Genomic DNA, 13,579 nt, shown 5'->3' with positions numbered 1-13,579 from the left:
ACCAAGCAAGGAAATGTCTGGAAGCTCGAAGCAAACGACTTAAAAAAAAGCAAGGCAAGGGAAACAAATCAAACGCAGCTGAAGCGTTGACTGATGACCAGGTAAACATTCTGTACGAAAAATATTTACGCTAGGTTTTTGAAGAAGCGACAAAGTGCTTGCACTCAGACGGAATAAAAAAATAACTCGACATTTGTTCTGCCGAATGAAGGGTGAAAATCTGGTTGAGGGTGAAAACCTCAGTAAGTGTTGTTGTTGTTCGTCCTTCGTAGTCGAAGATGACCAAAGACATCTAGTTTGTTAATAAATTTCTACGGTGTGTCCGGAGGTGGCTGATGAGACCAATCCGGGCAAGGAAGCCTCTCCCACAGGTAGGGCAGAAGTGGGTAGGGGCTGTGCTGTTAGTGCTGGCGGCTCTTTCCATGCGTACTGCTCGCTTCTCCTCGGCTTGACAGGACCTGCATTCCTCTGCTGCGTGGGCTCCTTTGGTGATGAGTTGGCGCCAGTAGGGTCTGTCGGAGGCAAGAAACTCCCAGGAATCAGTGCTGATGTTGAAGTCTTTTAGGGAGACTTTTAGACTGTCCTTGTAGCGCTTTCGCTGCCCTCCAACTGTGCGCTTGCCAGAGCAGTTAAGTATAAAATAAACAAATTAGAGCATGGAAAGTACTCTGTACGGTATTTACGCACTCGTTGTTTTTGTATCAGAAAACTCACTCGTTCGCTACGCTCACTCGTTCGTTTTCTGATACGTCAACAACTCGTGCGTAAATACCGTGCGCGCGCGCTTTCCATGAAGTAATCTATATATACAGCTGAACCTGTATATAACGGCCACCCTCAGGACTTGAGGAACTGTCCACTAAATACAGGTGGCCGCTTAATACCAATCGATCACTAAAAATACTCACTTGGCATGGTCTAAAGTAAATTATAATAGCGTATCTACAAAAATAGTTCATGCAAGGAAACAAAAGGACAAACAACACTCTTTCAAGCGATCAATACTTTAAACAAGCTTCAGTGCCAACTTGCAACTTTAACGGTATAATATACGTAACATTGTGTAAAAGTACTGTACAATAAATTGTCCCCAGGCTCTACTCTTCTACGAGACACAGTACTGTATTTCTATGACTTACAGTTCACAACAAAATATCTCATTCCGTCATTTCATAGTTGTTATGTTCAGGGTGGCCGCTTAATACAGACAAAAGACAAACATTGGACTGCTACAGGGTGGCCCCGGCCGCTTAAGGTGGCTGAACACAGTTTTTGATACCTATGTTTCATTCACCTTTTTCTCTAAAACCCTTGATCCCTCGGTCGCCAAAAATGGTAGCAAGCAAGTTAACAACACAAACTTTGGTTTTTTGATGGTTAAGCTGACGTATGTGCCATTGCCGTGGCAACACGAATAAAAATAAGCAGGCCTTTAAAATCGGTTTTGTTTATTTGTAGAAAATCTAGTCATTAGATTTTCTTTATAATTTGCATGCACCAAGCTTGTAACGATTCTCACAAGTTAAGACCATTTTGCTATTAATTTAACAGAGAGATCTTTAATTATCCCTTGTTGAAGGTTTACTAGAATATCTAGAGTTTCCTTTGTTAAAGTTCAATTATTTTCAATACTCCAGTTACCCATTTCCTGAAGTATTTTCGTGCCAAAGTTCGTGAAATTCTAATGAGTGGTTCTCGAGAAATAGGCGTATTTCCGAGAGTGCAAATTTTCATTCAATCGCAATTTTTTGACTTACTACGCATGCGCTGCATTTAACTGGCTTCTTTCGGTAACATAGAAAAAGCTGCGAATTGCTGAGTTCTTTGCATCTTTACCTTTTCTAACATATATTTATAATAAAAGACTAAAGCCATCAATACACTGCGTTCAATTATAGAGGAAAATAGCACAGACAGTGCGGGTGTTAAGTCAATAAAATGATCGCTCTATTGACGGCGGCATGCTTGTTTTTTGTAATCCGTGTGCGCGCGCTGGATTGCATCAGCAAAAGCGCGCGCGAAAACTGTGTTCGGCCACCTTAATAGAGGTGGCCGCCTAAAGCCCTGGTCAAACGGACTCGAAAGTAGTCGCAAGTAGCCACAAGTTGAACTTGCGTAGAGACTTGCGTTGGGTGGCCAAACGGACACGCAAGTCGCAAAAAACCCATTTTAAGGCAGACATATCCTGTATTTCATTGGCTAATAATAGGTTAATGGACGTCACTCAACTTGCGTTGACTTGGGTTGGGTGGCCAAGCGGTGAAAAACTTGCGTCGACTTGTGTGCAAATTTGATTTTGACCAAAGTGAGCGCGAGTCATCGCAAGTCAACGCAAGTGCACGCAGGGCATGGCCAAACGGAGTCGCAAGTAGACCCAAATTTTCAACTTGCCTCTACTTTCGACTCCCGTTTGGCCAGGGCTTAATACAGGTGACAAATACAGCGTTTGCATGAGAGAAATATCGGGACTTTGAAAACTGGCCGCTTAATAGAGGGTGGCCGCCTTATACGAGCCCGTTATACAGGTTCGACTGTATATGACCACATAAAAGACCAATGCAAGCATTGACTGATTAAAGTTTTTGTGAGGTAACTGCTGATCCTTTTCATGTTTTTCAAAGATGTAAATAACGAGAAGAAAAAACCTTTATTTGTAAATGATCTCACATTTGAATCAAAAAAACTCTATTCTTTTTTGCGTGTAAATCAATCCTTTACCTCCCTTAAATGTGCGTGTACTATTTAATGAACTGCTGGGAGTAGAATAATTGGTTTAAATCCGGAAAAATAACTCTCTGTGTACAATGTAGCTGATAAATAATAATAATAATAATACACTTGTGACATCCTAAGATGTGCACATCTGACTAAATCGCTATTATATACAAATAAAGACCCAAAAAAATCAGAAAAAAAGATGCATCAAGGAAAGGAAGTTACCAGGCTACACCTATGTGAAAACCTCCTTTAAAAAGTACAATAAAATCGAATGTAAGTTAAGATCCTCAATTTATCATACAGTCCTCGTCTGACTACTGGCTCATGGATCGCAAAACGGGCAACTTCAATACCACGTGGTTGTTCCTGATCTCTGCTTTAAAGGTTTCTCTGTCGATCAACCAAACACATAACAAATGTAAGATTTATACTCTGCACTGCTGTAACAAGAAATTACCTAGCAGCACACAAAGACGCTGAAATAATGGACAAGAATCGACAACCAACCTTTCTGTCCACTTTGTCCCTAGCGACGCGACTTTGCTTTTCTGAAGTTTAAGATAAATAACTTGAATCAAGATGGGTTACACTTGAAAAGGCCGAATGCCCCTATTCAGATATTGTTATAGTTCATTGTAAAACAAAATGAGAAATAACGATCATCGGTTTCAAAAAGTAATACAGACGTATTAGACGGCTTATACAGGACGTTGGTTTCTGGCCACAGACAGACTTTTACGAATTTACTGGCATTGCGATTTGCGGAGCATTTTGAAACTATGCGTAGAGTAGATACACAAATACTGCGAAATGACACGGGTCTTCCATGTCCGGGCTTTCCTCTTTGCAAAGCGACGGGAAATGGGGATAAATTTACCTTGTTTCTTCTAAAACCGCAATGCTATACACTAAAATATCGTATAAGAGATTAGCGGTATCAAACGTTATTCTTCTCCAAAACCAATCTTGGATAACAACTGAAGTTTACTGAGTAAATGGAATACTTCGGTCCTACAGCAGCTTAAAGGGACAATGTCCCGGCTGATTATCGAAAGTGCCCTTCGCTCAGTTGAGTCAGTTCCATAATATTTTGCCAGAGGCTACAGCAAATGTTAAAACAATTGGACAAGAAGATTCTGAAGAGCGTAAAGGAACCAATACAGGATTACAAGGATGAAAGTGATTACAATTCATCAAATTTGATTTTATAACTGAAAGACAGGAAATCATGCAAGTTGCCTTCGTGGCTAGTAACATTTTGAATGTCTTCAGTGTGTACCATTTTGGTGTTTATTCTTTCTGCTGCAAGATAACAATAGAGGCTGACAGCAAGCTCCCGGCCATACTTATTAAAACACGATATATAGCTATAGACATAGCTATCGAAAAAATATTAACGTTGCAGAAATTCCTTTACACACCTGATTTTAAGCTCTCCCATTACGCCTTTTGACTTGTCGTTGGGTGTAGCAGCTTTTCCTCCATACCTTCCAAGTTGAACTACATTGTAAATACAAGATGCTTCAGTTGACCTATCTGTACTTGGTCGTTGGAAGTTGTAGCCTTGACTTCTTCTAGCTGTTTTTGCAGCTCGATCATTTCTCCGCTCTTCTTCTCCAGTAATCCCTTCACGGATTCATTCTCGCTTTTCAGCTCGTTACATTGGTCTTTAGTCATTAAGAGCTCTGACCACGTCTTGCTCAGGTGCTCCTTACACGCGATCTCAAGATGGTTTTGTAGATTACTCCTTTTGTCCTATGCAAAAATATGTCAACAGTGAATATTGACAAAATATGCTTCGATTAACTATCACAAGAGCACAAAATAGTAATTACAATTTTCGTGTGACGCAGGTTTAAAAACTCAAACTTTTATTGGAAAAACAATCGAGTTTATAAGCGTAATTTTCCACCGTTAAACTGTGCAGTTTATGAATATTCTTTCAATATTAATACAGCTAAACAGCTAACACCAATTGCTGAGCTCTTTGAATATTTGAAGTACTTTCTACCTAGCACCATTCTAGATAGAAATAGCTGCAATTTCTATCTAGCACTCTGCTAGATTAAAATTGCTAGAGAAACTACCCTGGACCCTCCTGGTGCGAGAAACAACATGGAACTTACATGAAAGGTACATCCAGCTTCCTGGTACGGACAAACCACCATCGTCATCATACAGTCGTCCCTCAAATGGGACTCTACCTACAAAAAACAAACAAAAACAAAAAAACAGAAAGATGTGTTGTAAAACGTGGTGGTAATTTATCATTGCTTTTCTTTTACAACTCTGGAAATTGTTTAAGGCTAAGTGTATGCAATTTGTTAGTAATCATCTCGTCATCTACACAAGCGTAGTTCCCGTTAAGTTGCCAACACATCTTTCGTGATTTACTGTTTAAAAGTAGATTAAAAGTGACCTAATTCACTCCATTGACCAACCGATTTCTAAATTCGATTATTTCTCACTCGCTATTCTACATGTGATCTGTATCAGTCCGAAAGAATACACTACACTAGAAATACATTAGCTTATATTAACCCTTCAAAAAATAAATGTAATACCCTGGCCATTCATTTAAGTTCATATGTATCATTATTGGATGAAGTGATGTTTGTTTACCTCCTCCCGGGGAATCTGCAATCCACATTCTTGAGTACATTCCAGAGGAAAACGTGCGCACTCGTTATCTTCAGGAAACTGTTAACATAGGCGAGCACTAAATGTGAGAAACAGTTAAACCAACCACAAATAGCCACCCACAAAGAAGCTAAAACTTTCATCGCAATTTCAATTATAATTGGACACAGAAAGGGCTCTTTTATCTCATGGTCAATAGCCTTTTTTACACTTAACTTTTCTCCTCTGCATTACGAAGTTATCCAACGTGAATGAGACGCGATTTTGGGCAGAGTTTCTACCAAAATTGCTGTCGAAAAGCTTAAGGGCTATTCCATGCCCAAAATGACAACAAAACTGGCCCAGAATAACTTTTACTCCAGTTGCATCGAGAAATCGACCTGTCTTCTGGTTTTTTTTTCCCAATTATAATACCCAAATGCTGTCCCTAATCGTGGAAATGCATCACCTAGACTCCGCAAATGCTTCTACTTCTGCTTCTTTCTTACAAGCCAACATCTGCAAACCTCTTGCATTATCTTAGGAGCAAATCATTTGATTCTGGTATATGCACGCATGCCCGGATCTAAAAGCGACCGATCGTGTGTGAGATTCGCTAGTAAGTTTATAAAGGTGAAGCAGTTTTACCTCTGTGAACGAGAAGGCAAACTCTTCTTTACAGTATTCACATTGCACGATCCTGTTTGGGCACTCTGATGTGGTGTGTTCGTGCAGGAGTCTTCTCTGCATCTCTCCTTTACAGTCATCACAAGTTACCTCTTCATATTGACAGGTAACGAAGTGCTCCTGCAAAAGGAAAAAAAAAGAGCACTTTCGTGTCTTACGGTCACAGTGTCAGAAGCTGTCTGTTTCCATTTGGTATTCTTATACGCGAGACGGTTTTGTTAAAGAAGGAAAATCAAAGATGCCTTTCTAACGGTTCCTGTAATTGGCAAAGAAATCTGCTAGTAGAAACTAGTCAGTTGTTGTTGATGTCATTGCGGGTTAGTGTGGTTTTTGTTTATTGCCTTCGAATCATCGCAGCACATAGCTAAAAGACATTGTTCGAAAATCAGTCTGCATTACACCTGAGAAATAATCAAAACTTCGTCTGATCTAAAACTGAGCTAATTATATAGATGCAGTAAGCTACGGAACCTCATAATGACGTAGTGGTCCAGTCCAGTCACATCCTCTTTCATTCTTCTTGCATTTGACGCGAAGAGAAAGTATCTCCCTCTCCCAGGCCACATCACGAAAGAACTGAAATTACAGAAATTTAAGTAAGATTGAATGTCTAACTGAACAGTCCATTGTTAGACAACGAGTAGTCTTTCTTTCGCTTAGTTCGTCGTGCGTGACGCGAAAGAAAACTGGTAGAAAAATATGGCCGCGCGAAATGCGCTCCTCGCCCCCAGGATTTCGCGCAGCCACTTTCTCGCGGTTTTCTTTCGCGTCACGCACGACGGACAAAGCGAAAGAGGGACTACTCGTAGTCTAGTCTACTGTGTATTCATTATTGATCAACTATCAATGCAATGCCCTAAAAACAGATTGATATGAATTGGTTGAGTTGATCAAACATGCAAAATTAAATTGCGATCTGATTGAGCAGAGCGGAAAGTTTAGCGATAAAATTTTTCCTTGAATGTAAGATGACACAACATCTGTTTTCGTATTTTTGCTCTTGTCTTTCGTTGCTTTCACTGACCCAACAAAACAGCACTGAATTTGCGGGCCGTGATCATGATAGTGATCATGTGCAACCGTCATGAATCCGTGACACAAAATAAGTTCTCCGTTTTAAACGCTATGCTTTGCGATCGATTATTTAGGGTTAATTCTTTGCATCTCGAAGACTGATGAAGTAAATTTTAATTCTAAGACGACGTCGGAAATACCTATTTCGAACAAACGGTTGGGTACACGGCCATAGTGATTGTTTACTTATTAACTTAGTATGCATTAATTAAGTTCATAGCTATTTTCGTTCTGCTTCCGCGTTCTCTGCTTTCGCGTTCTGTCACAAAAAGTGCCTATTTGGAATATTACTCAGTGTTTATAATTTGCAATTTTCACTATACTCACCCCTTCATTTTCAGGAATACGACATCTATCTTGTGGGCAAACTGGAACTTCACCTTCCCTGAAGGATTGTGAATTTAAAATTAGCCAGCGACTAATAAATTTAGCATCAACATATGTGTCAAACTGTGAGGACTCGATTTTCAACACGAGAACTTATACCAGTTGGACAAATCAGTTTTCTTCCCATTTGCTCGCAGAGAATAAAACCTGAACACTAAATAAGCTGTAGAATGCACCCTGGACTCAAGAGCTAGATTAAAGGGAATACAATTAGTTTACTATTATTTGCCCTTTCCAATTTCCTTTCACTACACTCATTTTTCAACAATACGGTGTTTACATCGTCAAGCGACGGGAGGAATGCAAAATAGGAAATACAAGTGCTCAATGGTATCAAATCAACAGTGCATACTATACAGTACCTGAGTGCTTTTAACAAGCAGCTTTCGCAGAATCGATGACCACACACAGTCTGTACGGGGCACCGCATGGCAAAAAGGCATATGGGACAGGAATGGCCCGGAGGCAGCTCATCTACAAACGGAAAATTATGGCCACCAATTCTGGATTCATCTTCGAATTCTCCCTCCATAGTCAGTGCTAAAAGAGATAAGGACGGAAGTAGAAAGTGAAAGTGCTTGTTAAAGATGTGTTTGAGGCAAGGCTGGTCCAATGATTTCATAGAGGCGTGTTTGAACAGGCTAAAGAAATGTTAGATTAGTGCATATTGTTGCCTTGACTGGAGGTACATGGTACATGTATTTGTAACAATAAGGCAACACTAGAGCCTGAGGGTACTTTTACATTCCTCGTGTTAATTAGGTCTATCATTGGCTTGAAATAATATAATTGCAGTGTGAAAGTGACAACGAAGAAAGGATGAAGAGGCTAGAGAGGCAGAAAACAGAACAGGGAAAGAAGAAGCGTGTGCAACGGAAAATAAACAGGACAGAGGAACAGACACTGAGGTAAGTAGATTGCGGTCTTTTCCTGATTTCCATGCCCATGTTATACTGAAAAAGAGTCACTAGCATCAACATTATCAGCCACTTTCATAGGAAATTCTATTTGTGAAGCATGCTAATTTTTTTTTTTTCACTTAACAGGAAGAGGTTTGTGAAAACCTGCCAGGTCAGGCATTCATACGGTGATCATGAAGATGACCTTGTCAATGAAGAAGAGGCAATCCTGATTACCCAGACTGCCATTGCTGATGGGACAGCTCAACCACCACCAGTCCTGGAGGAAGTTGCTGCACCCGAAGGAGCTGAAGTGGAAGTGGGTGGAAAACCATGCAAGTGGTGTGGAAGTAGAACCCACTCGAGGAGAAGCCACAAAGACTGTCCAGCTAATAAAAATAAAAACTAAATTTTAAGAAACCTTAGGTTGTTTACTTGGGGTCACGAAGAAATTGCGTGATTATCAATGATATTACCCTCCTGGTACCTAGTAAGGAAAGCTTCATGTAATGTGTCATGTATGACAAGCCTTAGTGAAACTTTATGTCATATGAATAATAATTTGCCGGGTACAAAGCACTTACCAGAACATTTTAGCATTTTCTCGCACAAATACAGCTTTGCGTTATATTTTAGTACAAAATTTGAGTTGCTAGTGGATCCTAGTACATAATAATCAGTACCACTAAAAAGAAATTAAAGAGTAGTAGATTCTATTATCTTAATTTTGAATTTTTCTATTCATCGGAAAATTTTGTAGAGCAGTTTTCATGTGACTGCAGAAAGTATTTTTGCAATTTCTTTGAACTCGAAAATGTTTAGGCCTCTTTGAATGGCTAGAAAGCCTTGCATTAATCAGCTGATCAAATTAAAAATAAAGTCCAATCATGGGTTCCATTTATTACTCAATGTTGATTACTTGTATTAACTTCCTTTTTGTGAGGATGATTATATTTTTATAGGTTGGATGACAGGTTGAGTTTTACAGAGAATTAAATTTTTCAAAGAGTAGGCCAGAAAATTGGATGTGCAGGTTTTTACCTAGTGATACTTTGAATATGTAGCTTGCCATGTAAGTCCTCAAATTTTTCATCTTCATTTTCCACCTTTTTCTTGGGGGTGAGGTTTAGGGTATCAAAATGAAGCATAGGTACCTACGGAAGATTTTGCATGGGTGGGTGTGATTATTCTTAGGGGCTTGGGGGTATGGTCCCCTGGGTCCCTGGAAAGTTTGAAAAATCAAGCTTTTGAGTACTCATTACCTACATTCTCCATGTATTATATCCCCACTCCTTGGTTATGAGAATTTTTCTGGCTCATGGGAGTGCAATACATCCATCAAAAGTGTTGCCTATGGTACTGGAGCATGTGACTAGTAAACATGGCATTAAATTGAAAGAAACACCGGCGCTCCAATTTGCTCCTAAGGAATTGATGCTGTCTATATGGGTGAATGGAATTATTTGTGCATGATTTTAAACATAGTCATTTTGTTCCACATCATTTTATTACAAATAAAAGAATTCTTCGAAATTACAATCAACAAAATTCTTCTCTTGGGCTAGTCCTATGCACCTAGGCATCTCCGGGCCATCTTGCATCCCGCAAGTCTATTAAAGTCACCCTATAAACCTAAAGGCAAGATAAAAGCAAAGAAATTACATTTTGCTCAAAAGGAACCATTAATTTAAGAAAAATTGGTGTGGATATAACAAGACAAAAAAAAAAAACAAAAAAAACTCACCGCTGACGTCTCGGGATTTGGGTAATCCCGCAGTGATGCATTCAGGATGGTCCGGATTGCCTCTTTTAGGCAATCCGGATACACGTAAGTCGGGAGGGCTTTCCCCCGAAACCGGCCTTCGCCAATTTTGTTTCCAAACTGTAGAGGAAAAAAAAAACCTTTTCACAAACATGTTTTGTGAACCAAAATGATGGGAAAAATGAAACGGTTTTCAAGTAAACTATAAGCTACTCAGATACCCGGTCAGCAAAATAGAATGACACAAGTCAACATAAAAGTCGATATAAAACCGCGTACAAACACTAAGAAACGGGGCAAGCGCAAACAACGAAGAAAAATCTATACATTTTTACGTTTCTCAGTGTTTAGCGATTATATTTGTCCGTCGCCAGTGAAAACTTGGCTCCATCAAGACCATAAACCACACACAAAACTGCCACGTGGAAGATTGACATCATACATTACCTTCACGTACGCACCAAACAAAGGCAGAAATGGCAATAAAAAGGTAAGCACGGCATCAAAGGTCCTCGTGGAGATCATAGGGCAAAAGTCACTAAGGTACTTACCCACAATATGCTGAATACTCGGCGAAAAAAACGCCTTCTTGCCTGCTCCGCGGTCTCTTCCAGTCTCTGGCGAAAACCGCGAAACAACCTCACCAGGCCAGGAGGAGTTCCCTGAAATCTGGACGACAAAAAAGCCATTGTAAATCTCTTAACAGGTACAGAAAAGCAACAAAATCCAGTACACGAAGCGATTTATTAACCCGTTCTCTCTGAAAGTACGGTCGAGCGCATTTACTGCTTCCTCGGCTGCCATCACGATCAAAGAGGGTGTCACATTTCGAATTACCAGGTTTTATTGCGTTGAGCTGTCAACAAGACCATCCTTTGGGAGATCCACAGCAGGACATTTTTTCGTATTTTTACTGCGAAAACCTACATAGAAACGAAACTTCGCATGCCAATATCTCAGACGGGTTTGGTTTTTCCGACCTAAAACTTAGCATACGTTTGTGTTTTAAAATTATCTTCCAGCGGACAAAAAATTTTGGCAAAACAAAAATGTCACTTTAGCCTCCAGGAATACCTTAATAGCTTTACGTAATCCTTTAGAATTGTGCTTTCGGCTTAAATAGTCGTGCCTTGTAAAATATTCTTTGGTTACTTTCTGGCTCCATTCCGGTTACATACTGGTTGCATTCCGGTTATGTTCCGGTTGCATTCTGGTTGTGTTCTTGGAATAAAACGATATCGTTGGACCTAAGTTCTGAGTGCTGTTGACGTCTCTGAAGATAATTCCCTGTAACAGATTCGGTACTGATCCCCGCAGCAAGAGAGTTTCCCTAGGTTTTTGCAGAAGTGCTTTCCCAGGCCAAAAACCTATTATCACAACATCAATAGCTCTCCCGCTCTTCATGTAAACTTTCGTCCGAAAATTAGTAAACTTTCATCCGAAAATAAGCGTGTTGACCCGATTAGCTGCCCCCGGGTGTCCGAGGATGCAAAATGCATGACAACAACATCTAAAAAACGAAACTAGACCTTAATTCGCATGATTTATGCTCTAGGCTATACTGATTTTGCTGAACAGTGTAAATCAACTTAGTCATCTTCGCCATACTGCGTTAAGCAGCTTAATAAAAGTTAAATGTGTCGTAGCTGCTTGTGTCAATCAGTTCTTCAAGCGTGAACTCGTGGTGCAAATATAAACTTTGCAGATGTATCAAACGTAACTTGATTGGCTACCGCAAACCGTTAATTTTATATTTTGAGTGTGCCGGCGTTAGACGAACTTTATGACCTAAAGAATGGAGTTTGGTTTTACAAACACATTTCAGCGCGATGAGTTCAAGTTGTTTCAACGACAACAGGGTTTATAAAAAAAACCTCTTACTTCCACGACGAATGCTCGCATTACTCACCAAGATCAATTTGTAAAGTAAACTCGGCGTGCAGTGACAAACACGTATAGGTAAACGGATTACAAACCCTTCAGTGTTAAGATATGATAACTGAAGTCATATTTTGGTGCAACTTATATGTTTAAGATTAGCATGCAACCGAGAGTAAGTGAAATGCATATATGAAGCTTAAAACATCCAGTTTCAGTCAGCTTAATCGAGGCGAATGCATTTCCATAATCTTTGGGAACTATCAGACCCAACGTTACTAGCCTCATCCAGGCATTTAGTTCCTTGGGGCGCAGTGCGAAGAACGGCGAGCGAAAAAATGGGCGGAGAAGCGCGATAAGAGAAAACGAAAGAACGCTTTTTCTCGCCGCGCTTCTTCCCTATTTCCCTATAGTAGTAGTATTTCCCTATTTCACGCTGCGCCCCAACAAAGTGAACGCCTGGAAGAGGCTAAAACTTAAAAAGAAAAAGAAAAAGTGCTTTCAACTATTTAAAATCATACTCTAGATGAGTAGATTGGTGCTGATTTCCAGGTGGAGCTGACGTGGATACGCTGGGAAATGAACCTAGGGACTATATTTCAGGCACTACATTTGAGCCACTGAAACTGAAGAAATAGGTGAGTCAAAAACGGGTCGAGTCGTTTTGCTTTAGCAGACTTGATAAGTCTGAATATCCTTCGTTAGGTCAAGATGTTGTTCTTAGCTTTTGTCGGTTCTGTTCGACCTCTTTACATAAACAAAAGAATTAGCATTTTTAACGGTAGAAACGCCATATCACCGAACCCGTCATTGGATTAATCATCAAAAGATGCATCAAAAATATCACGTTTATACGGTTCAAGTGGTCCGTTTGGGATTGTTGCCGGAATGTGCGGAATGTATTTCAAGCATTCTGCTCAAGAAAGCATAATACTTAAAAATCAGGAAATGTAACGTCACTTTCTCTTTAGCCTGCGTAGCAGGCGTTAAACGGGGAGGAGGGAGGTAAATAAATGCGCGGATGGAAGGAGGGGGACTGGGAGAAAGGAAGAACGCCTGCTATAAGAACCCCCTTTTGTTCGCTGGCAGGAGCCATAATCGGGGACGGAGACCGTAAGTCTCGGGATTCGCGCGCACCTATGATATGGGACAATTTTCCTATTTTTAGAACAAATTGCACCATCCTGACGTCATATATCCACGCGGATTCACGCACATGTCAGGCGCTCTCGCGTGGATGCTGTCACGTTGCGTGATCAAATGGTGAGAGTTAGAGATTCTCTTGCGTATTTTTCACAGCGATGGCAGGGAATAAGGCAGGGAATACGAACCAGGGCGCTTATATGTAGTTTAATGCTCTGAGCTAACGGAAAAGGTGGGTTTTTCAGGGTCGAAAACAAGACTTCAATCTCGCGCTGGGAATGAATAATAAGATCTGCTCTCGCTAGTTGTAAGCTCACGCGTATGCTTAAGAATATAGCAAGAAAACTCTCTACTCTGGTATCGAGTTAATTTGTGAGTTTCTCAGACATGTTTAATCATAACCAAAACCTGT

The 13,579-nt window shown here is 40.2% G+C and overlaps 3 protein-coding genes across 4 annotated transcripts; 1 reads left to right on the top strand and 2 right to left on the bottom strand.

The window, feature by feature from the left end:
* Positions 1-988: 988 nt before the first annotated feature.
* LOC110042284 (TNF receptor-associated factor 4-like) lies at positions 989-8,109 on the bottom strand. Its single transcript, XM_089297622.1, has 9 exons — positions 7,848-8,109; positions 7,426-7,483; positions 6,496-6,600; positions 5,986-6,144; positions 5,341-5,418; positions 4,845-4,922; positions 4,140-4,473; positions 3,226-3,266; positions 989-3,108 (listed from the first exon to the last, which is right to left on the bottom strand). The coding sequence occupies exons 1-7, from the start codon at positions 8,105-8,107 to the stop codon at positions 4,219-4,221; spliced, it is 993 nt and encodes a 330-aa protein (XP_089153748.1). The 5' UTR covers positions 8,108-8,109; the 3' UTR covers positions 989-3,108; positions 3,226-3,266; positions 4,140-4,218.
* Positions 8,110-8,285: 176 nt separating this feature from the next.
* LOC149106163 (uncharacterized) lies at positions 8,286-9,293 on the top strand. Its single transcript, XM_089297620.1, has 2 exons — positions 8,286-8,393; positions 8,532-9,293. Exons 1-2 carry the CDS (start codon positions 8,305-8,307, stop codon positions 8,791-8,793), a joined length of 351 nt encoding a protein of 116 aa, XP_089153746.1. The 5' UTR covers positions 8,286-8,304; the 3' UTR covers positions 8,794-9,293.
* A 198-nt stretch (positions 9,294-9,491) lies between these two features.
* Positions 9,492-12,459, bottom strand: LOC149106162 (uncharacterized). 2 transcript variants are annotated; one of them, XM_089297618.1, is made up of 4 exons: positions 10,898-12,459; positions 10,698-10,815; positions 10,129-10,266; positions 9,492-10,016 (listed from the first exon to the last, which is right to left on the bottom strand). In XM_089297618.1, exons 1-4 carry the CDS (start codon positions 10,948-10,950, stop codon positions 9,960-9,962), a joined length of 366 nt encoding a protein of 121 aa, XP_089153744.1. In that variant the 5' UTR covers positions 10,951-12,459; the 3' UTR covers positions 9,492-9,959. The 2 variants fall into 2 exon arrangements, with proteins under 2 accessions (XP_089153744.1, XP_089153745.1); XM_089297619.1 differs by having other exon boundaries at positions 10,698-12,459.
* Positions 12,460-13,579: the final 1,120 nt, after the last annotated feature.

The sequence above is a fragment of the Orbicella faveolata genome, unplaced genomic scaffold, assembly GCF_042242905.1.
Source record: "Orbicella faveolata isolate gen_17 unplaced genomic scaffold, um_ofav_v1 contig_3, whole genome shotgun sequence".
Classification (NCBI taxonomy): domain Eukaryota; kingdom Metazoa; phylum Cnidaria; class Anthozoa; order Scleractinia; family Merulinidae; genus Orbicella; species Orbicella faveolata.
This window is presented reverse-complemented; position numbering and strand designations above follow the sequence as displayed.

What these genes read in the sequence shown, in the direction of transcription:
- LOC110042284 (XM_089297622.1), bottom strand. Translation starts at nt 8,107, where the DNA reads ATGAAATCATTGGACCAGCCTTGCCTCAAACACATCTTTAACAAGCAC. An exon ending in GTATTCCTGAAAATGAAGGG is followed by an intron (nt 6,601 to 7,425) that starts GTGAGTATAGTG and finishes CTGTAATTTCAG; the next exon opens with TTCTTTCGTGATGTGGCCTG. An exon ending in AAGCTGGATGTACCTTTCAT is followed by an intron (nt 4,474 to 4,844) that starts GTAAGTTCCATG and finishes ATTTTTGCATAG; the next exon opens with GACAAAAGGAGTAATCTACA.
- LOC149106163 (XM_089297620.1), top strand. Translation starts at nt 8,305, where the DNA reads ATGAAGAGGCTAGAGAGGCAGAAAACAGAACAGGGAAAGAAGAAGCGT. An exon ending in ACAGAGGAACAGACACTGAG is followed by an intron (nt 8,394 to 8,531) that starts GTAAGTAGATTG and finishes TTCACTTAACAG; the next exon opens with GAAGAGGTTTGTGAAAACCT.
- LOC149106162 (XM_089297618.1), bottom strand. Translation starts at nt 10,950, where the DNA reads ATGGCAGCCGAGGAAGCAGTAAATGCGCTCGACCGTACTTTCAGAGAG. An exon ending in GAGTATTCAGCATATTGTGG is followed by an intron (nt 10,267 to 10,697) that starts GTAAGTACCTTA and finishes TTTCCTCTACAG; the next exon opens with TTTGGAAACAAAATTGGCGA. An exon ending in CAAATCCCGAGACGTCAGCG is followed by an intron (nt 10,017 to 10,128) that starts GTGAGTTTTTTT and finishes TCTTGCCTTTAG; the next exon opens with GTTTATAGGGTGACTTTAAT.